Source organism: Melanerpes formicivorus, unplaced genomic scaffold, assembly GCF_026170545.1.
Source record: "Melanerpes formicivorus ecotype bairdi unplaced genomic scaffold, bMelFor1.0.p_v2 SCAF_16, whole genome shotgun sequence".
Taxonomy (NCBI): Eukaryota; Metazoa; Chordata; class Aves; order Piciformes; family Picidae; genus Melanerpes; species Melanerpes formicivorus.
In genome coordinates this window covers 14388784-14403168 of record NW_027142368.1, presented here as the reverse complement: position 1 = coordinate 14403168, position 14385 = coordinate 14388784, and the positions used below count along the sequence as shown (strand labels likewise).

Sequence of the window (14385 nt, the reverse complement as noted above, 5' to 3'; positions counted from 1 at the left end):
AGCAAAAGGAGCTGCAGCCAGTTGGGTAATTTCCCCCTGCTCCCTAACTCCATGTTGGAAGGGGGGAGAGTGTCACAGGAAAACTTGTCAGAGCAATATGATTTTCCACTGGTGCTTATTCATCACTTTTTTTTTGGGCCATTCCAAGCCTGAGCTGTGGATTCATATCTGATGAAGCCCATTTGGCCTTCAGATGCTTTGCAGGCACTTTTTGCCTTCCCTGTTTTAACGTGGACAAGAGAGCCTTTGGCCCAGCTGTCACAACAGCCAAATGCTGTTTACATCAGGGTTTGTCTCTTTTCCTTTTTTGGGACCAGATTTGTCCAAATAAGCAACAGCATGGGGAGCTTCCAGCCCTGCAAGCAGAGGGGAGAGGACAGGAGTCCAGGGAGGTTGTGGAGTCTCCTTCTCTGGAGGCTGTCGAGCCCCACCTGGATGCATTCCTGTGCGACCTGCGCTGGATTCTATGCTCCTGCTCTGGCAGGGGGGTTGGGCTCGATGCTCTCCGGAGGTCCTTTCCAACCCCTCACATCCTGTGATCCTGTGAAGCTGCCTCCTGTGTCATTGCTATTATTGTTCAGACACTTCAGGGTCAGTCGCTGGCCTTGACGATATTTCTGTCGTCCTTTTGTCTGGCTGGGGTGGTGCTGATTTAAGGCAGGCAGCTTGGCCACCTTGCCAACAGAGTACAGTCCAGCTCTTCACCCACAGCAGGCTGACCTCTAGCCTGCTTACTGCTTTCTTTATGGGCTGTTCATGTGGGTCTGCCCCACTTTGCAAACAATAGCAGAGTTTTAAACATGGGGGAGGGGTTGTGTTTGAATCCTGTGGATTGGGGCCAGACTCTTTTCAGTGGTGCCCAAGGGGCAACAGGCACAAAATGGAACCCAAGAGGTTCCATCTGAACATGAGGAGAAAGTTCTTTGCTGTGAGGGTGCTGGAGCCCTGGAGCAGGCTGCACAGAGTCTCCTTCCCTGGAGAGATTCCAAACCCACCTGGCCATTGTGATCATAGAATCATTCAGGTTGGAAAAGACCCTTGAGATCATCAGGTCCAACCATTAGCCCTACTTTACCAAGTTCCCCACTAAAGCAATGTCACTAAGCTCCACATGGAGAGGCTGAGGGAGCTGGCATTGTTTAGCCTGGAGAAGAGGAGACTCAGGGGTGACCTTATTGCTGTCTACAACTCCCTGAAGGGAGGTTGTAGCCAGGAGGGGGGTGGTCTCTTCTCCCAGGCAACCAGCACCAGAATGAGAGGACACAGTCTCAAGCTGTGCCAGGGGAAGTTTAGGCTCAAGGTGAGGAGAAAGTTCTTCACAGAGAGAGTAGTTAGCCGTTGGAATGTGCTGCCCAGGGAGGTGGTGGAGTCCCCATCCCTGGAGGTGTTCAAGAGGGGATTGGATGTGGCACTTGGTGCCATGGTCTAGTGGTCATGAGGTCTTGGGTGACAGTTTGGACTTGATGACCTTTGAGGTCTTTTCCAACCTTGTTGATTCTATGATCTAAGTGACCTTTAAGCACATCCAGGGATGGTGACTCAACCACCTCCCTGGGCAGCCTGTTCCAATGCTTGACTTGATTCAACGCTTGACTTGATCCTGGGCAACCTGCTGTGGATGACCCTGCTTTGGATGCTTTCTAGAGGTCCCTTCCAACCCCCACCATGCTGTGAGTAAAGAGATATTATCCCTGCTGCAGAAGAGGAGCACAGTGTGAATAGAATGGCTCTCTCCCTGCTCCTTTGTTTACTTTGCCCAAGGTGAGTTTGGGCAGAAGAGGTTAACTGCTCCACAGGATGCTGGATGTATTTTTACTCAACCCTTCAAATGGCCACAGTGTAATTAGAAGGCTCCTGATGGGAGAGCAACACTGTTCTCCATCTCATTTCTTTCAAGCAACCTTATGAAGGCTATTAGAAGGTGGTGATGTTTAGCTTGAACTTTAGCTAAAGTAGCTCAGAGAAGCCTAATTAAATACATCCCAACGGTGTTTCCAAATGGATCTTTTTTTCTCCCCATGTTGTTATCTGATGGCATGTTTTTTTCCCCTCTTTATCCTCTCAGGGGTTTTTCTGCTTCGCTCTGGCCTTCTGTGGATTGCTCCCAGCTGCCTGCTGGAGATACACTCACAGCACCGAGGTAAGCAGCGGCCGTGGTGGCGGCGAGGAAATGCCACCAGCATCTCGTCAGAGGGGGAGGGCTGGTGTGTTTTTTCCTTCATAGCAACTCTTTCTCCCATAAAAGGGACATCTGGCAGTAATTAAGCCATCCATGCTGAGGTCTATCAGATGCTGTGTCACATCCATCCTTTGCAAGAGCAGGGCTGCCTCACCAATGGGGTCAGCGGAAGGCAGAAGCCATGGAAACCCTCACGTGGGGCAAACGTTTTTGTCCTGAAGGCAAAACAAAGTGCAAGCCTTGCTCCAAATAGCTTAGGGATTGGGGTTTTAGTTTGCTGGGGATGTTTTGCTTTCCTTTGCTTTGTTTGGTTTGGTTTGGAATGGGTTGGTTTGGAATGTTTTGGTTTGGAATGTTTTGGTTTGGTTTTGATTGGTTTGGTTTGGTTTGGAATGGTTTGGTTTGGTTTGGAATGGTTTGGTTTTGAATGGTTTGGTTTGGTTGTGAATGATTTGGTTCTGTTTTGCTCTGCTCTGTTTTGCTCTGCTCTGTTTTGCTCTGCTCAGTTTGGCTTTGCTTTGCTTTGCTTTGTTTTGTACAAGATGATGCTTGGCTCTTGAAAAGTCATTTCCAGACAGCTCTAATTCCTGCTAAGGTCATTTGAGAGCCTCCATCCAAAGGAAGTGGCAAGTTATGATTGCTCAGGTTGTCTCTGGCCAGGAGAAAGCCCCAGGAGATGTCTTTATTACCTGGCAGCAGTAATAAAGTCAAAAGCCTAGCGTGAAAAGTGGTGGTTTGGGTTGCTGTCATGCTGGACCAGAGACAGAAGCATAGAGTGGCTTGAGTTGGAAGGGACCTTGCAGAAGGCTGCTGGGGGGAAAACAGAACTTGACCTTACCATTTAATAACTTGAGGTCCTTGAGGTCCCTTCCAGCCTGGTATTCCATGGCTCTATGAAATGAAAGCATCTTAGACTTTACAACTTCTGTAAGCCAGGTGATGGGCAGTTCCCCCCACCCCCCCAGTGCCAAACCACAGCAGATGCTCTCAGGGGTTCAAACCTCTTGATCTAAACAAATAAATAAATAAAGAGAAATGAAATCTAACTTCCCTTCATAAAGCAGATTCCCTCTTGCAGCTGGAATGGAAAAGGCCAACATTCAGCTGTGAAAACCCTTTTGCTGTTTGTTTTCAGGAGGAGGTGGGTAGGAATGTGCCTTGAACATGACAAAAGCAAAACTTCCTCCCTGCCTTTGTGCCTCTTTCAGAGCCCTGTTTACAGTGCTTCTTACAGCAATGCTACACAGGATGACAGGATGACAGGGGTTGGAAGGGAACCAAAGAGATCATCAAGCCCAACCCTGCTGCCAGAGCAGGACCACACAATCCAGCTCAGGTCACACAGCAATGCATCCAGACAGTGTCTTGCAAGTCTCCAGAGAAGGAGACTCCACAACCCCTCTGGGCAGCCTGTTCCAGTGCTCTGTGACCCTTACAGTCAAGAGGTTCCTCCTTGTGTTGAGGTGGGACCTCCTGTGCTGCAGCTTACATCCATTGCTCTTTGTCCTATCCCAGGGAGCAAGTGATCAGAGCCTGTCCCCTCCCTCCTGACCCCCAGCCCTCAGATATTGATAAACATTTATTAAATGCCCTCTAAGTCTTCTCTTATTCAGACTAAAAAGCCCCAGGTCCCTCAGCCTCTCCTCACCAGGCAGTGCTCCAGCCCCCTAATCATCCTCCTAGCCCTCTGCTGGACCCTCTCCAGCAGATCTCTTGCACTGGGGAGCCCAAAACTGAATGCAGTACTCAAGATGAAGTCTCACCAGGGCAGGGGGTGGGAAAAAAGACAAGGCAGCTGTTTGTAAATGTTTGGTATCCTCAGACCTGGACCCTGTAAACAGAATGTGAGTCTTCTCTTTTCCCATTCCTTTCTGCTTCTGTGACCTTCTGTAGCTCCTGGATGAATCATTTCAGACTGGTGCCATGTATTTTAACTTCAAGTTACCTGCATTCCACACAGGCTTGATGTCACCATAGGTTTACTCTTAAAATAACATACCCCAGACAGGCAGAAATCCCAGAGCTGGGGTTTAGCATGCTTCACCCTAAAAGGTTGCTCCTTCTCTTCAGCAGCATAATGATTCCTGCTCTACTGCCCCATCCATGTGGCCAGGGAATGGGTCCTGCTAGGTCCAGGCCTTCCCCAAACTGTCTTCTCAGGCTGCTTTGCATCCAGCTGTCTGCACTGCAGTGCTTTTAACAAGGAATTCATAATCTGGCTGTTCCCAAAGTATGGTTGGTAGGTTCTGATTAGAAAACTATGTACAAAATGGGGAGGGACAAATTAAGTCAGAGTAACCTCCCAGATCCTCTTCTTGTCTTGCCAGTATGTCTAAGGCAGTCTTTCTGTGAGGGTCTACTCCAGTGTGCAATCAAACACTGGCACCAACAGAAGAAGTGCTGCTTTCACTTGGAGAGATGTCAAAACCTCCCTGGGCAGGCTGGCTGCTCACCCAAAGATCTGAAATGAAAATATCTGTGATCTGGAGGCTGTTGAAGGACCTCTTCTCCTCTTAGTTCTAGTGCTGAGCTGTTAATTGAATCAATAAGGTTGGAAAAGACCTCAGAGATCATCAAGTCCAAGCTGTCACCCAACACCTCATGACTACTAAACCATGGCTTCAGGTGCCACATCCTTCTCTCTTCTCTTCTCTTCTCTTCTCTTGGCTCTTCTCTTCTCTTCTCTTTCTCTTCTCTTCTCTTCTCTTCTCTTCTCTTCTCTTCTCTTCTCTTCTCTTCTCTTCTCTTCTCTTCTCTTCTCTTCTCTTCTCTTCTCTTCTCTTCTCTTCTCTTCTCTTCTCTTCTCTTCTCTTCTCTTCTCTTCTCTTCTCTTCTCTTCTATTCTCTTCTCTTCTCTTCTCTTCTCTTCTCTTCCCTTCCCTTCCCTTCCCTTCCCTTCCCTTCCCTTCCCTTCCCTTCCCTTCCCTTCCCTTCCCTTCTCTCTTCTCTTCTCTCTTCTCTTCTCTTCTCTTCTCTTCTCTTCTCTTCTCTTCTCTTCTCTTCTCTTCTCTTCTCTTCTCTTCTCTTCTCTTCTCTTCTCTTCTCTTCTCTTCTCTTCTCTTCTCTTCTCTTCTCTTCCCTTCCCTTCCCTTCCCTTCCCTTCCCTTCCCTTCCCTTCCCTTCCCTTCCCTTCCCTTCCCTTCCCTTCCCTTCCCTTCCCTTCCCTTCCCTTCCCTTCCCTTCCCTTCCCTTCCCTTCCCTTCCCTTCCCTTCCCTTCCCTTCCCTTCCCTTCCCTTCCCTTCCCTTCCCTTCCCTTCCCTTCCCTTCCCTTCCCTTCCCCACCTCATGCCAACCTCCTTTCAGGCTTAGAGCTCTTGAGAGGAGTCATGCACAAGGTGAAGGTGTGTTCAGGTGCTGCCTGAAACCAGACCTTGATGCATCCCAGGTAGTTTCCTTGTGGTTTTTGGTTACCTGGGGCAGGATCAGGTTTGTGCACACTCGTGGGGGTCTTCCAAAAGCATTTGCAGAGAGCTGTGAACTGCTGTAAAGAATCTAATGTCCTTCTTGCTCTGGCTGCTACTCTGCCAGGCACAGCTGCTTTAAGGTAGGCACTGAATTTTTCCCAGCCTCTGAAGCCTATGGGAAAAAAAAACACAGAAAGGGGGAAAACCCCTCCCCCCTTCCTTAGTGTTTTTGCTACTGTGACTCTTTCCCAGTGTTTATGTTCCCATCACACAATGAGGGCCCACTCCCCGGGGCAGACACTGCTCTCCTTTGTCTGAGGCACCACTTGGGAGGTTTATAATTTATCACTGCCCTGACGCTGAACCCACACAGTCCCCATCCTGCTGCTTCCCATGGCACAGCCTTAGCTGCAGCTCCTGCCTCTGGCAGCAGCAGCCCTGGGACCTAAGGTCAGTGGGATGGTTGCTGTCTCTGTGGCACATCCAGCCTTCCCTTGGCTGTGGGATGCTCACCACAGCAAAGCAGCCCCCACCAGCTCAGAGCACTCTTGCTGGTGCAGCTTTTTTGAGGGTTTTTTTAAGCTGAAACTGGGTTTGATGATTTACACACACATACACACCCCATACACACACACCCACACCCACACCCACATACACACATGCTTTCTGTTGGGAAGCAGTCTTGCCTGGTACTGGCTTCAAGTCCTACGGGTGGAGAGCAGAGGTGATTGAGGTACTTTGGCCATGCACCAGGGGAAGTTTAGGCTCGAGGTGAGGAGAAAGTTCTTCACAGAGTTGTTAGCCATTGGGATGTGCTGCCCAGGGAGGTGGTGGAGTCCCTATCCCAGGAGGTGTTGAAGAGGGGATTGGATGTGGCACTTGGTGCCATGGTTTAGTCATGAGGTCTGTGGACAGGTTGGACTTGATGATCTTTGAGGTCTTTTCCAACCTTATTGATTCTACGATGTTAGGAGCTTCATAAGTTGATGAGTTGTGCATCTGGAATGATGGGAGCATGGAATGGAATAGAATAAACCAGGTTGGAAGAGATCTTTGAGATCATGGAGTCCAACCTATCACCCAACACCGTCTAATCAACTAAACCATGGCACCAAGCACCCCATGAAGAGGGTGGATGTGGGGCCTTGGCAAGCTGCAGGCTTGCAGCTCTGTGCCAAAATGCACTGAAATGGATGTGGCACTTGAAGCCATGGTTTAGTTAGGCAGGAGGTGTTGGGTGACAGGTTGGACTTGATGATCTCTGAGGTCTTTTCCAACCTTATTGATTCTATGAAATGCTTAAGGTGTGTTTAACAAAAACAAGCAAACAACCCCACCAAGCACCAACCAAAATAACCCCCAAAACTCCACCAGGATCTTGATGCATTGAGCCTGGAGTCACTCACAAGGGGATGCAGCCCCAGACCTGGAGGATTTGGGTCTGTTGGTGTTGAGTAATTTCCCGCTTTGGTTTTCTGTGCTTATCTCTGACGCATCTGGTGCTGTGCCCCAGTCCCTGGCAATGCTTCTGGCTGTGTGAAATGGTGAAAACCACTTAGCTAAAAGCCTTATCTGGATCTTCTCACATCAGCAGTCTCCTGGGCAGGCAGAGCAACATCTTCTTATCTCATGCAGTCTCACGTGGTGGGGGGGCCTCAAAGGCTGCTCTGGTATGCAGCACTGGGTGAATTTCTGTGCCTGGGACTGACTGGCTGAAGGAATGCTGGAGAGAAGAGGAGCTGACTGGATGCAGCAAGCTGTGAAGACCATGTCTGATACAGCAGTAAAGCCTGGTCAAGCATGGGGAGGAGGGAGCTTGTCTTGGTAGGACCTGCTCTGTAACCTGGCTCAAGCACTCAGAGCAGTTTCCCCTTCTCTGTTGCATTTCATCATTGCTTCATCCAAAGCCAGTTTCATCAGCCCCCTCTGAGCCCCCGTGAAGGGGTGTGCTCCTGCATGCTGAGGAGGAAGGGAAAGAGACAGCCAAATGCAGAAGTGCTCCTCTTACTGGAGCAGGCAAGGATTTTGAGTGAGTTAACTTCCAGTTGCACATCTTAACTGCCTTGCAGTGTCTAAGCAAGGGAGTCTGTGGCAGTTGCCACTGGTGAGGAATGTATGAGTGATGCTGGTCAGCACACCCTTCCTGCTGATGCTGAAAGAGCACGACTTGTTGAAGTTGTAGTTCCTCTTGAAGCTTCAGCACATGCTAGGGTGGGTACCTTGAAGGCAGAAAGAGAAGAGAATAGAATTAACCAGGCTGGAAAAGACCTCAGAGATCATCCAGTCCAACCTATCACCCAGCACCATCTGATCAACTAAACCATGGCACCAAGTGCCTCATCCAGTCCCCTCTTAAACACCTCCAGCAATGGTGACTCCACCACCTCCCTGGGCAGCACATCCCAAGGGCCAATCTCTCTTGCTGGGAAGAATTTCTTCCTAACATCCAGCCTGAACCTCCCCTGGCACAGCTTGAGACTGTGTCCTCTTGTTCTGCTGCTGGTTGCCTGGAAGAAGAGACCAACCCCCACCTGGCTACAACCTCCCTTCAGGTAGTTGGAGACAGGTCTCCCCTGAGCCTCCTCTTCTCCAGGCTAAGCAACCCCAGCTCCCTCAGCCTCTCCTCACAGGGCTGTGCTCCAGACCTCTCCCCAGCTTTGTTGCCCTTCTCTGGACACTTTCCAGCAACTCAACAAGAACCACAGGAGAGGAGGATCCTCCTTTGTGTCCTGCTCCTCCACCTCTGCCACTCCAAGAGTGTCCCTGCTCAGCAGAAAGGAGAAAGGTGGCCTTGTCTTTGAGACAAAACTGACATCTGCCTTCACAACATTCCCCTCGAGCCCCAGCTTTGCAGGGTGGATTTGGGCTGTTGGCTGTTGCAGAGAGGGTTCAGTGAGGAAATCTCAGAGCATTGTTCTTGGCACAAGTCTAAGTTAGTTTCCCAGTGTGCAGCTAAGTATCCAGCTCTGCTTGCTCAGGTGCAGGTATTCACTGGCCACAGGAGGGGCATTCATTGCCGCCTCTGGCTTGCCAAGAGATCAGGAGCTGAAGGCTGACCTCCTTGACTGATCTCTCTGGTCCAAATCCACTTAGCAGGTAGAAATTATCCTTGATAAATAACCTAAGTGAAAAAAAAAAGGTCACTTTTCATCTTGAAGGAGGTAAGACTGAAATTTGCTTTGGTTTCTAATAGCCAGGGGCAAGAACAGTAATGGCTTTGAGTAAATGCTTTCCTGCAGCCATAAATTCTGCTTCTTGGGGGGATAAAGGATTTAGAGGATGACAAACAACCTCCAAATTCCTTCTTTCTCCTACTTGAAGTGAAAAGGGCTGCTCTCTGGAGTCAGCCACATCCATCTCGGCGGTGGTTTTCCATCTGTTGCATCCAGCAGCCCATCGATACCGTCCCGAAATGGATGTCTCATTAAGGAATGCAGACAGAAAGGGGAGGCAGCAATCTGACTAATTTAGAGCTGGAACATTTCACCCAGCTTCTTCCAGGAAAAGAATTGCTGTAAGGTGTGAGCTCCTCATCCCTGAACCTGGGGGTTCTGCTTCAGCCAAAGCCCATCTGCTGCTTCACCCTCGCCTCTCGGTGGTTTCAGCTGGCAAGCCTCGGAGGCACTGCCTCCTTCCAAGGGAAAGCTTCCTCCAGCTGTAGGTCATAGCATGGCACTAGGAACAGAAAAATCCACTTGGCTGTGGTGATGCTTCTGTGAGACCTATTGAAAGGGAGCCTGGACAGCCTTTCTCTCCTCCAGCTCTATCAGTCCATTATGTGCTGAATGAGGGCTGAGTTGAGGGATGGGGCAGGGATGGGGCACAGCTGTGGCTTTCTTAAAGCATGTTATTAACACTATCAGCACAACCACTCACACTCAAAAGGCATCCTGTTGCTTAACCATGAAAGCAAGCACCCTGATTATCTTTTAATACTTTTTTTAAGCACCCTGATGATCTTTTAACACTTTTTGTTTTCCCCTCCAGCCCTTGGTGTAAAACGGGAAAAGAAGAATTATTGTGAGGCAACTGACCCCACGTTGCCTGTCAGTGGCAGTGGGAATCTCTTGAGGGTGGCAGCTGAGCACAAAGCAGTGCTGCAGTCTGGCTCATCACAGAATGGTGGGGGGGGGTTGGAAGGGACCTCTGAAGTTCACCTACAACAACCCCAGGCAGCGCTACAGGCTGGGGTCAGAGTGGCTGAGAGCAGCCAGGCAGAAAGGGACCTGGGGGTGCTGGTTGATAGTAGGCTGAACATGAGCCAGCAGTGTGCCCAGGTGGCCAAGAAGGACAATGGCATCCTGGCCTGTACCAGGAAGAGTGTGGCCAGCAGGAGCAGGGAAGTCATTCTGCCCTGTACTCAGCACTGGTTAGGTCACACCTTGAGTCCTGTGTCCACTTCTGGGCCCCTCAGTTTAGGAAAGATGTTGACATGCTGGAAGGTGTCCAGAGAAGGGCAACAAAGTCGGGGAGGGGTCTGGAGCACAGCCCTGTGAGGAGAGGCTGAGGGAGCTGGGGTTGCTTAGCCTGGAAAAGAGGAGGTTCAGGGGAGACCTTCTTGCTCTCTCCAACTCCCTGAAGGGAGGTTGTAGCCAGGTGGGGGTTGGGCTCTTCTCCCAGGCAAGCAGCACCAGAACAAGAGGACACAGTCTCAAGCTGTGCCAAGGGAGGTTTAGGCTGGATGTTAGGAAGAAATTCTTCCCATAAACAGAGATTGGCCATTGGGATGTGCTGCCCAGGGAGGTGGTGGAGTCACCATCCCTGGAGGTGTTTTGGAAGAGCCTGGATGAGGCACTTGGTGCCATGGTTTAGTTGATCAGATGGTGCTGGGTGATAGGTTGGACTGGATGATCTCTGAGGTCTTTTCCAACCTGGTTAATTCTAAAATCACCTACTCCAAGTGCTCTGCTGGAGCAGTCCCAGAACACCACTGAATTCCAGGATGAACAGGTCTGTGCTGGAGGAAATAATGTTGCAGATGAGGAGAGGCCATAAAGCCACCTGGCTCATGCTCTCAGGTTTTATTTCTTCTGTCATTAGGCATGCAAGGATGAGCACAGTATTTTGGGCTGGGTGGAAGCTGCCATGTGTGACTGGTGCTCACAGTCTCAAGCTGTGCCAGGGGAAGTTTAGGCTGGAGGTGAGGAGAAAGTTCTTCACTGAGAGAGTTGTTAGCTGTAGGAATGTGCTGCCCAGGGAGGTGGTGGAGTCACCATCCCTGGAGGTGTTCAAGAGGGGATTGATGTGGCACTCGGTGCCATGGTTTAGTAGCCATGAGGTGTTGGGTGACAGGTTGGACTTGATGATCTTTGAGGTCTCTTCCAACCTTATTGATTCTATGATTGTATGCTGCAGAGCTCAGCTGCAGCTCTGGGTATCAGCATCACTCCATCCCAGGCAGAAAAGCTGCCCAGATGATGGTGTGTTAGTGCAACCTTCTGCTTTTCTCTGCCTTCTCTTATTAAACCAGGCTTCTGGTCTGCTCATCTCCTACACAGGAGAGAGAGCCAGTGAGAAACACTGAGCTTTAGTGCTTTATGCCTACCTCTGAAACACTGAAATGAGAATGCAAGGCTTACTGCAGAGAGCTAACAGACCACTGCCTTGGATGCAGACAGCAATTTTCCCTTCCAGAACCAAAAGCTCCTAGCAGAACTCGGGGAATGTGGAGGGATTAGTCAATTCACCCTTCAGAAAAAACACCATGGGTTTGTTGTTTGATACTTCCCTCCCCAGGATCTGAATAGCACATTCGGATAATAGCTGGATGGAAATGCTAGATATAATTATGAGATAGGAACGCTGAGAACAACTAATCAGCAAATTGTACTCTGGGGCTTGCCCAGACACACATTCTAAGAGGAAATTATTGCTCTAAAACGTTTTCCATTTAATCCCTGGTGCTTTCAGCTCTTGGAGGCTGCTTGACAAAATGAAACCAAACAAAAAACCCCCCACACCAGTAAATAACCGAGGAGCCAGCCCACAAAGGAGCTCCGAAACAGGGGGCAATTAAGCCTTTAGTGGTCGTTATGTACCTGGAGGTTGCCTGCATTGTCGTCAGCATCCGTGGAGCTGAGCCGGCTGCGAAATGGTGGCTGCTGCTGGTTTCTCCCTTTATTGTTTCTGACAGCTGGAATCATTTTCTGCCACAGCTTTATGGGCATCTTGTGCCCTCGGTTCAGTCCTGTCCGCCCTTACCCTTCAAGCAGCCTCCGTTTCAGTGTTTAATGTCATTGCCTGGGCCCTAAGCTAATGAGGAAGGTGCAGATGTGCACTTCGGCATCAGGCAGAACCTCTCCTGATCAAATCGATCCTCTGGTGGCTTCATGCCGCTGGCAGGAGCTTAGCAGGCTGGCAGTGCCACAGGCAGCTCCCCTGCCCTCCTCCCAGGCTGCTTAGGACAGCAGGAGCACCAGAGCAGCTGCTCAGGAGGACATCAGACCCAGGTGTGCCCTGAGGGCTCTTAGCAGCACGAAGACTCCGTCGATGAGCAGCGACTTTCCTGCGCAGTGAATTGGTGCTGGTGGTGTGGTCAGAGCCCGGGGTGGTCTTGACAGCTGAAACATCACTGGCCAAGTCTCATCTTACCTTGGCTGAAGCTGAATACAGTCATGAAGCAGGCAGCCAGCCCCAAGGCAGAGGAGCTTTTCTGCCAGGTTTTGTGAGTTCTGGGGGGCATGGTGCCCAGTGAAGGCAGAAGGCACAACACTACCTGGCCCAACCTTTCCTGATCCAGAGCTCAGTAGACCTTTAGAAGCTGTTCAGCTTCTGGGTGACTTTCAACCCTTGAATCTAACAACTTCTTTGAATGCTCTTAATGTGTGGGGTTTTTTTGTTTGCTTGGTTTTTTAAGACACCCAAATTCAGGCCTTTTTGGGGGGCAGCTCAGCATCCTGAGCCTGCTGACAAATATCAGCAGGCAAAATTCACACATGCAGCACCATCACCTCACAGAGCCCAGGTGTGTGTTGTCATAACACAAGAGGCTTTCTTCCTGCATCTTAGGCTTGGGCTGAGATATTCAAACCTCCTGGGTTCAGAAGCCAGCTGCTCTGTGCTCTTCCTTCCTTCCTCAGCAAGATGAGGCCACAGGAGGAGGTCAGAAGATGATTCTCTTTTCATTATTCTTAATCCAATTCTTCAGTGGAAATGGAAGCTCTTTTTATTGAATCCATTTATTTAATTGCTGCTGCTGGAAAACTGCTTTGTGGCCAAGAAGGAGTTAGAAAAGCTTGGATGTTTTCCTTTCTCGTTGGGGTTTAGGGTTTGCTCAGGGGAAGGAGAGTCTGCTGGAGAGCTTGTCTTGCTGCACCCATCCTGCTCCATGGGCTGTGATACATGGGGGTGACAAAAGGAGCATCCTCCCTCCTCAGTGGTGTGGGACAGCTCAGCACTGTGCACCTAGCTGAGGTGGACTTTTTCCTTGGCTCAATCTCTGTCCATCATCAGACCTCTCTCATTAAAGCTGGGTTGTTCAGCCTCACCTCCTGGTTGCTCCGTGACGGATGGTGGAGCGTTCTGGGGGGACAGCAGCTTTGCCCCCCAGGCCCCTCCACTTCTGTGCCATGCTGAGAGCTGTGGAAAAATCTTCCAATGGGAGTCTTCAAACTCTATTCCTGGAGGCACTGAGCTGGATATAAGTGATCTTTTCAACCTACCTCTCTCCCCTCCCTGGTTATCGCCTCCCTTAGCTGATTCCTTCTGGACAGCCAGGTGGGGTGGAGCAATGCTGCAGCGCTGGCTGTGATCACCTCAGATGACCCTGCTTTCCCTCCCAGGCACATGGTGCTGGTTTTTAACCCTGATTTCCCAGCAGAGCCCCTTAATGCTGAGCTGAGAAGCCTGGCTGAGAGATGGCTCTGTCCCTCCCCACACCACCCACTCCCATCTGTCTCCCCCATCCGTGCCCCCTCCCGAGAGCCAAGCGCTGCCTGCGGGCCCGCTCGGATTGAGGCTGCTGAGGAAGCCAGGCAGGAGGGAAGGCAGAAAGAAGGTTTTTAACTCCAGGCTCTGAGGGCAATTGTCTTTTTTTTTTTGCCTTTGAAACCCAAGCAGGACTTGGCTGGGATCTGTCAAGCTGTGAGTTCTAACATGTTCAGTTAATATCTGGGGGCTGATTCACCACTGAGTCAGTCTGGTTTGGAGGGTTTGGGGCTCTGTTTGGAGGGACTGCTCCATCACTGGGATAATGGCAGCCACCTGACTGAGGTCCTCTCACCTTTCTGTTTTAGCATCTCACTCCTTTGTGTGTGTCTGTCCTCCCAGCCACCTATCAGGACAGGGAGATGGTGTCAGCTCTGCCTAGCAGAAGGACCCAGGGGGCACGCTGCTTGTAGGTGCCAGATCTTTCTCTGACACTAAATCCAAAACTGGCCAAAATCCTCAGCCATCAGCTGGTGAGACCCTGCTGTGGTGCCCAGGGGTCCACGTGTAGCAGCAGCACAGCCTCTCTCATGGGACTCACCCTCTTGTAGGTGCTCTTTGTGCACGGCTGGTCGCACACCAGCTCCTGCTGCTGCACAGTTTTCATTTAATAGCTGCACTGCTTGTCTCACTACCCCTGGGGGGCCTCCCAGGGGGATGCCAGAGGGGCATGTTTCCCTCCAGAGATGCCCACAGTCAGTGTTTTGTACGTGCAGCTCTCTGCTTTCATGGCAGGTGGAAGACAGCGTGATGGATGTGTACGACCATGTGTACGAGGAGGTGAGGAGGAACAGCTCCAGCCCCAGGAGGCACGACCTGACTGCCATCCATGAAGCAGTAAGTGTTCCTCCAGCCTGAGCAGAAAGCCTTGCTCT

General features: G+C 50.5%; 1 protein-coding gene across 3 annotated transcripts in view; it reads left to right on the top strand.

The window, feature by feature from the left end:
* The window catches only part of TSPAN32 (tetraspanin 32), a 33705-nt gene that overhangs the window by 8116 nt on the left and 11204 nt on the right, over window positions 1-14385 (top strand). For all 3 annotated transcript variants that reach the window (XM_068148321.1, XM_068148320.1, XM_068148322.1), the window contains exons 4-5: window positions 2066-2140; window positions 14246-14347. In XM_068148321.1, coding sequence (XP_068004422.1) covers window positions 2066-2140; window positions 14246-14347 — 177 coding nt within the window. The remainder of the gene's footprint in view (window positions 1-2065; window positions 2141-14245; window positions 14348-14385) is intronic.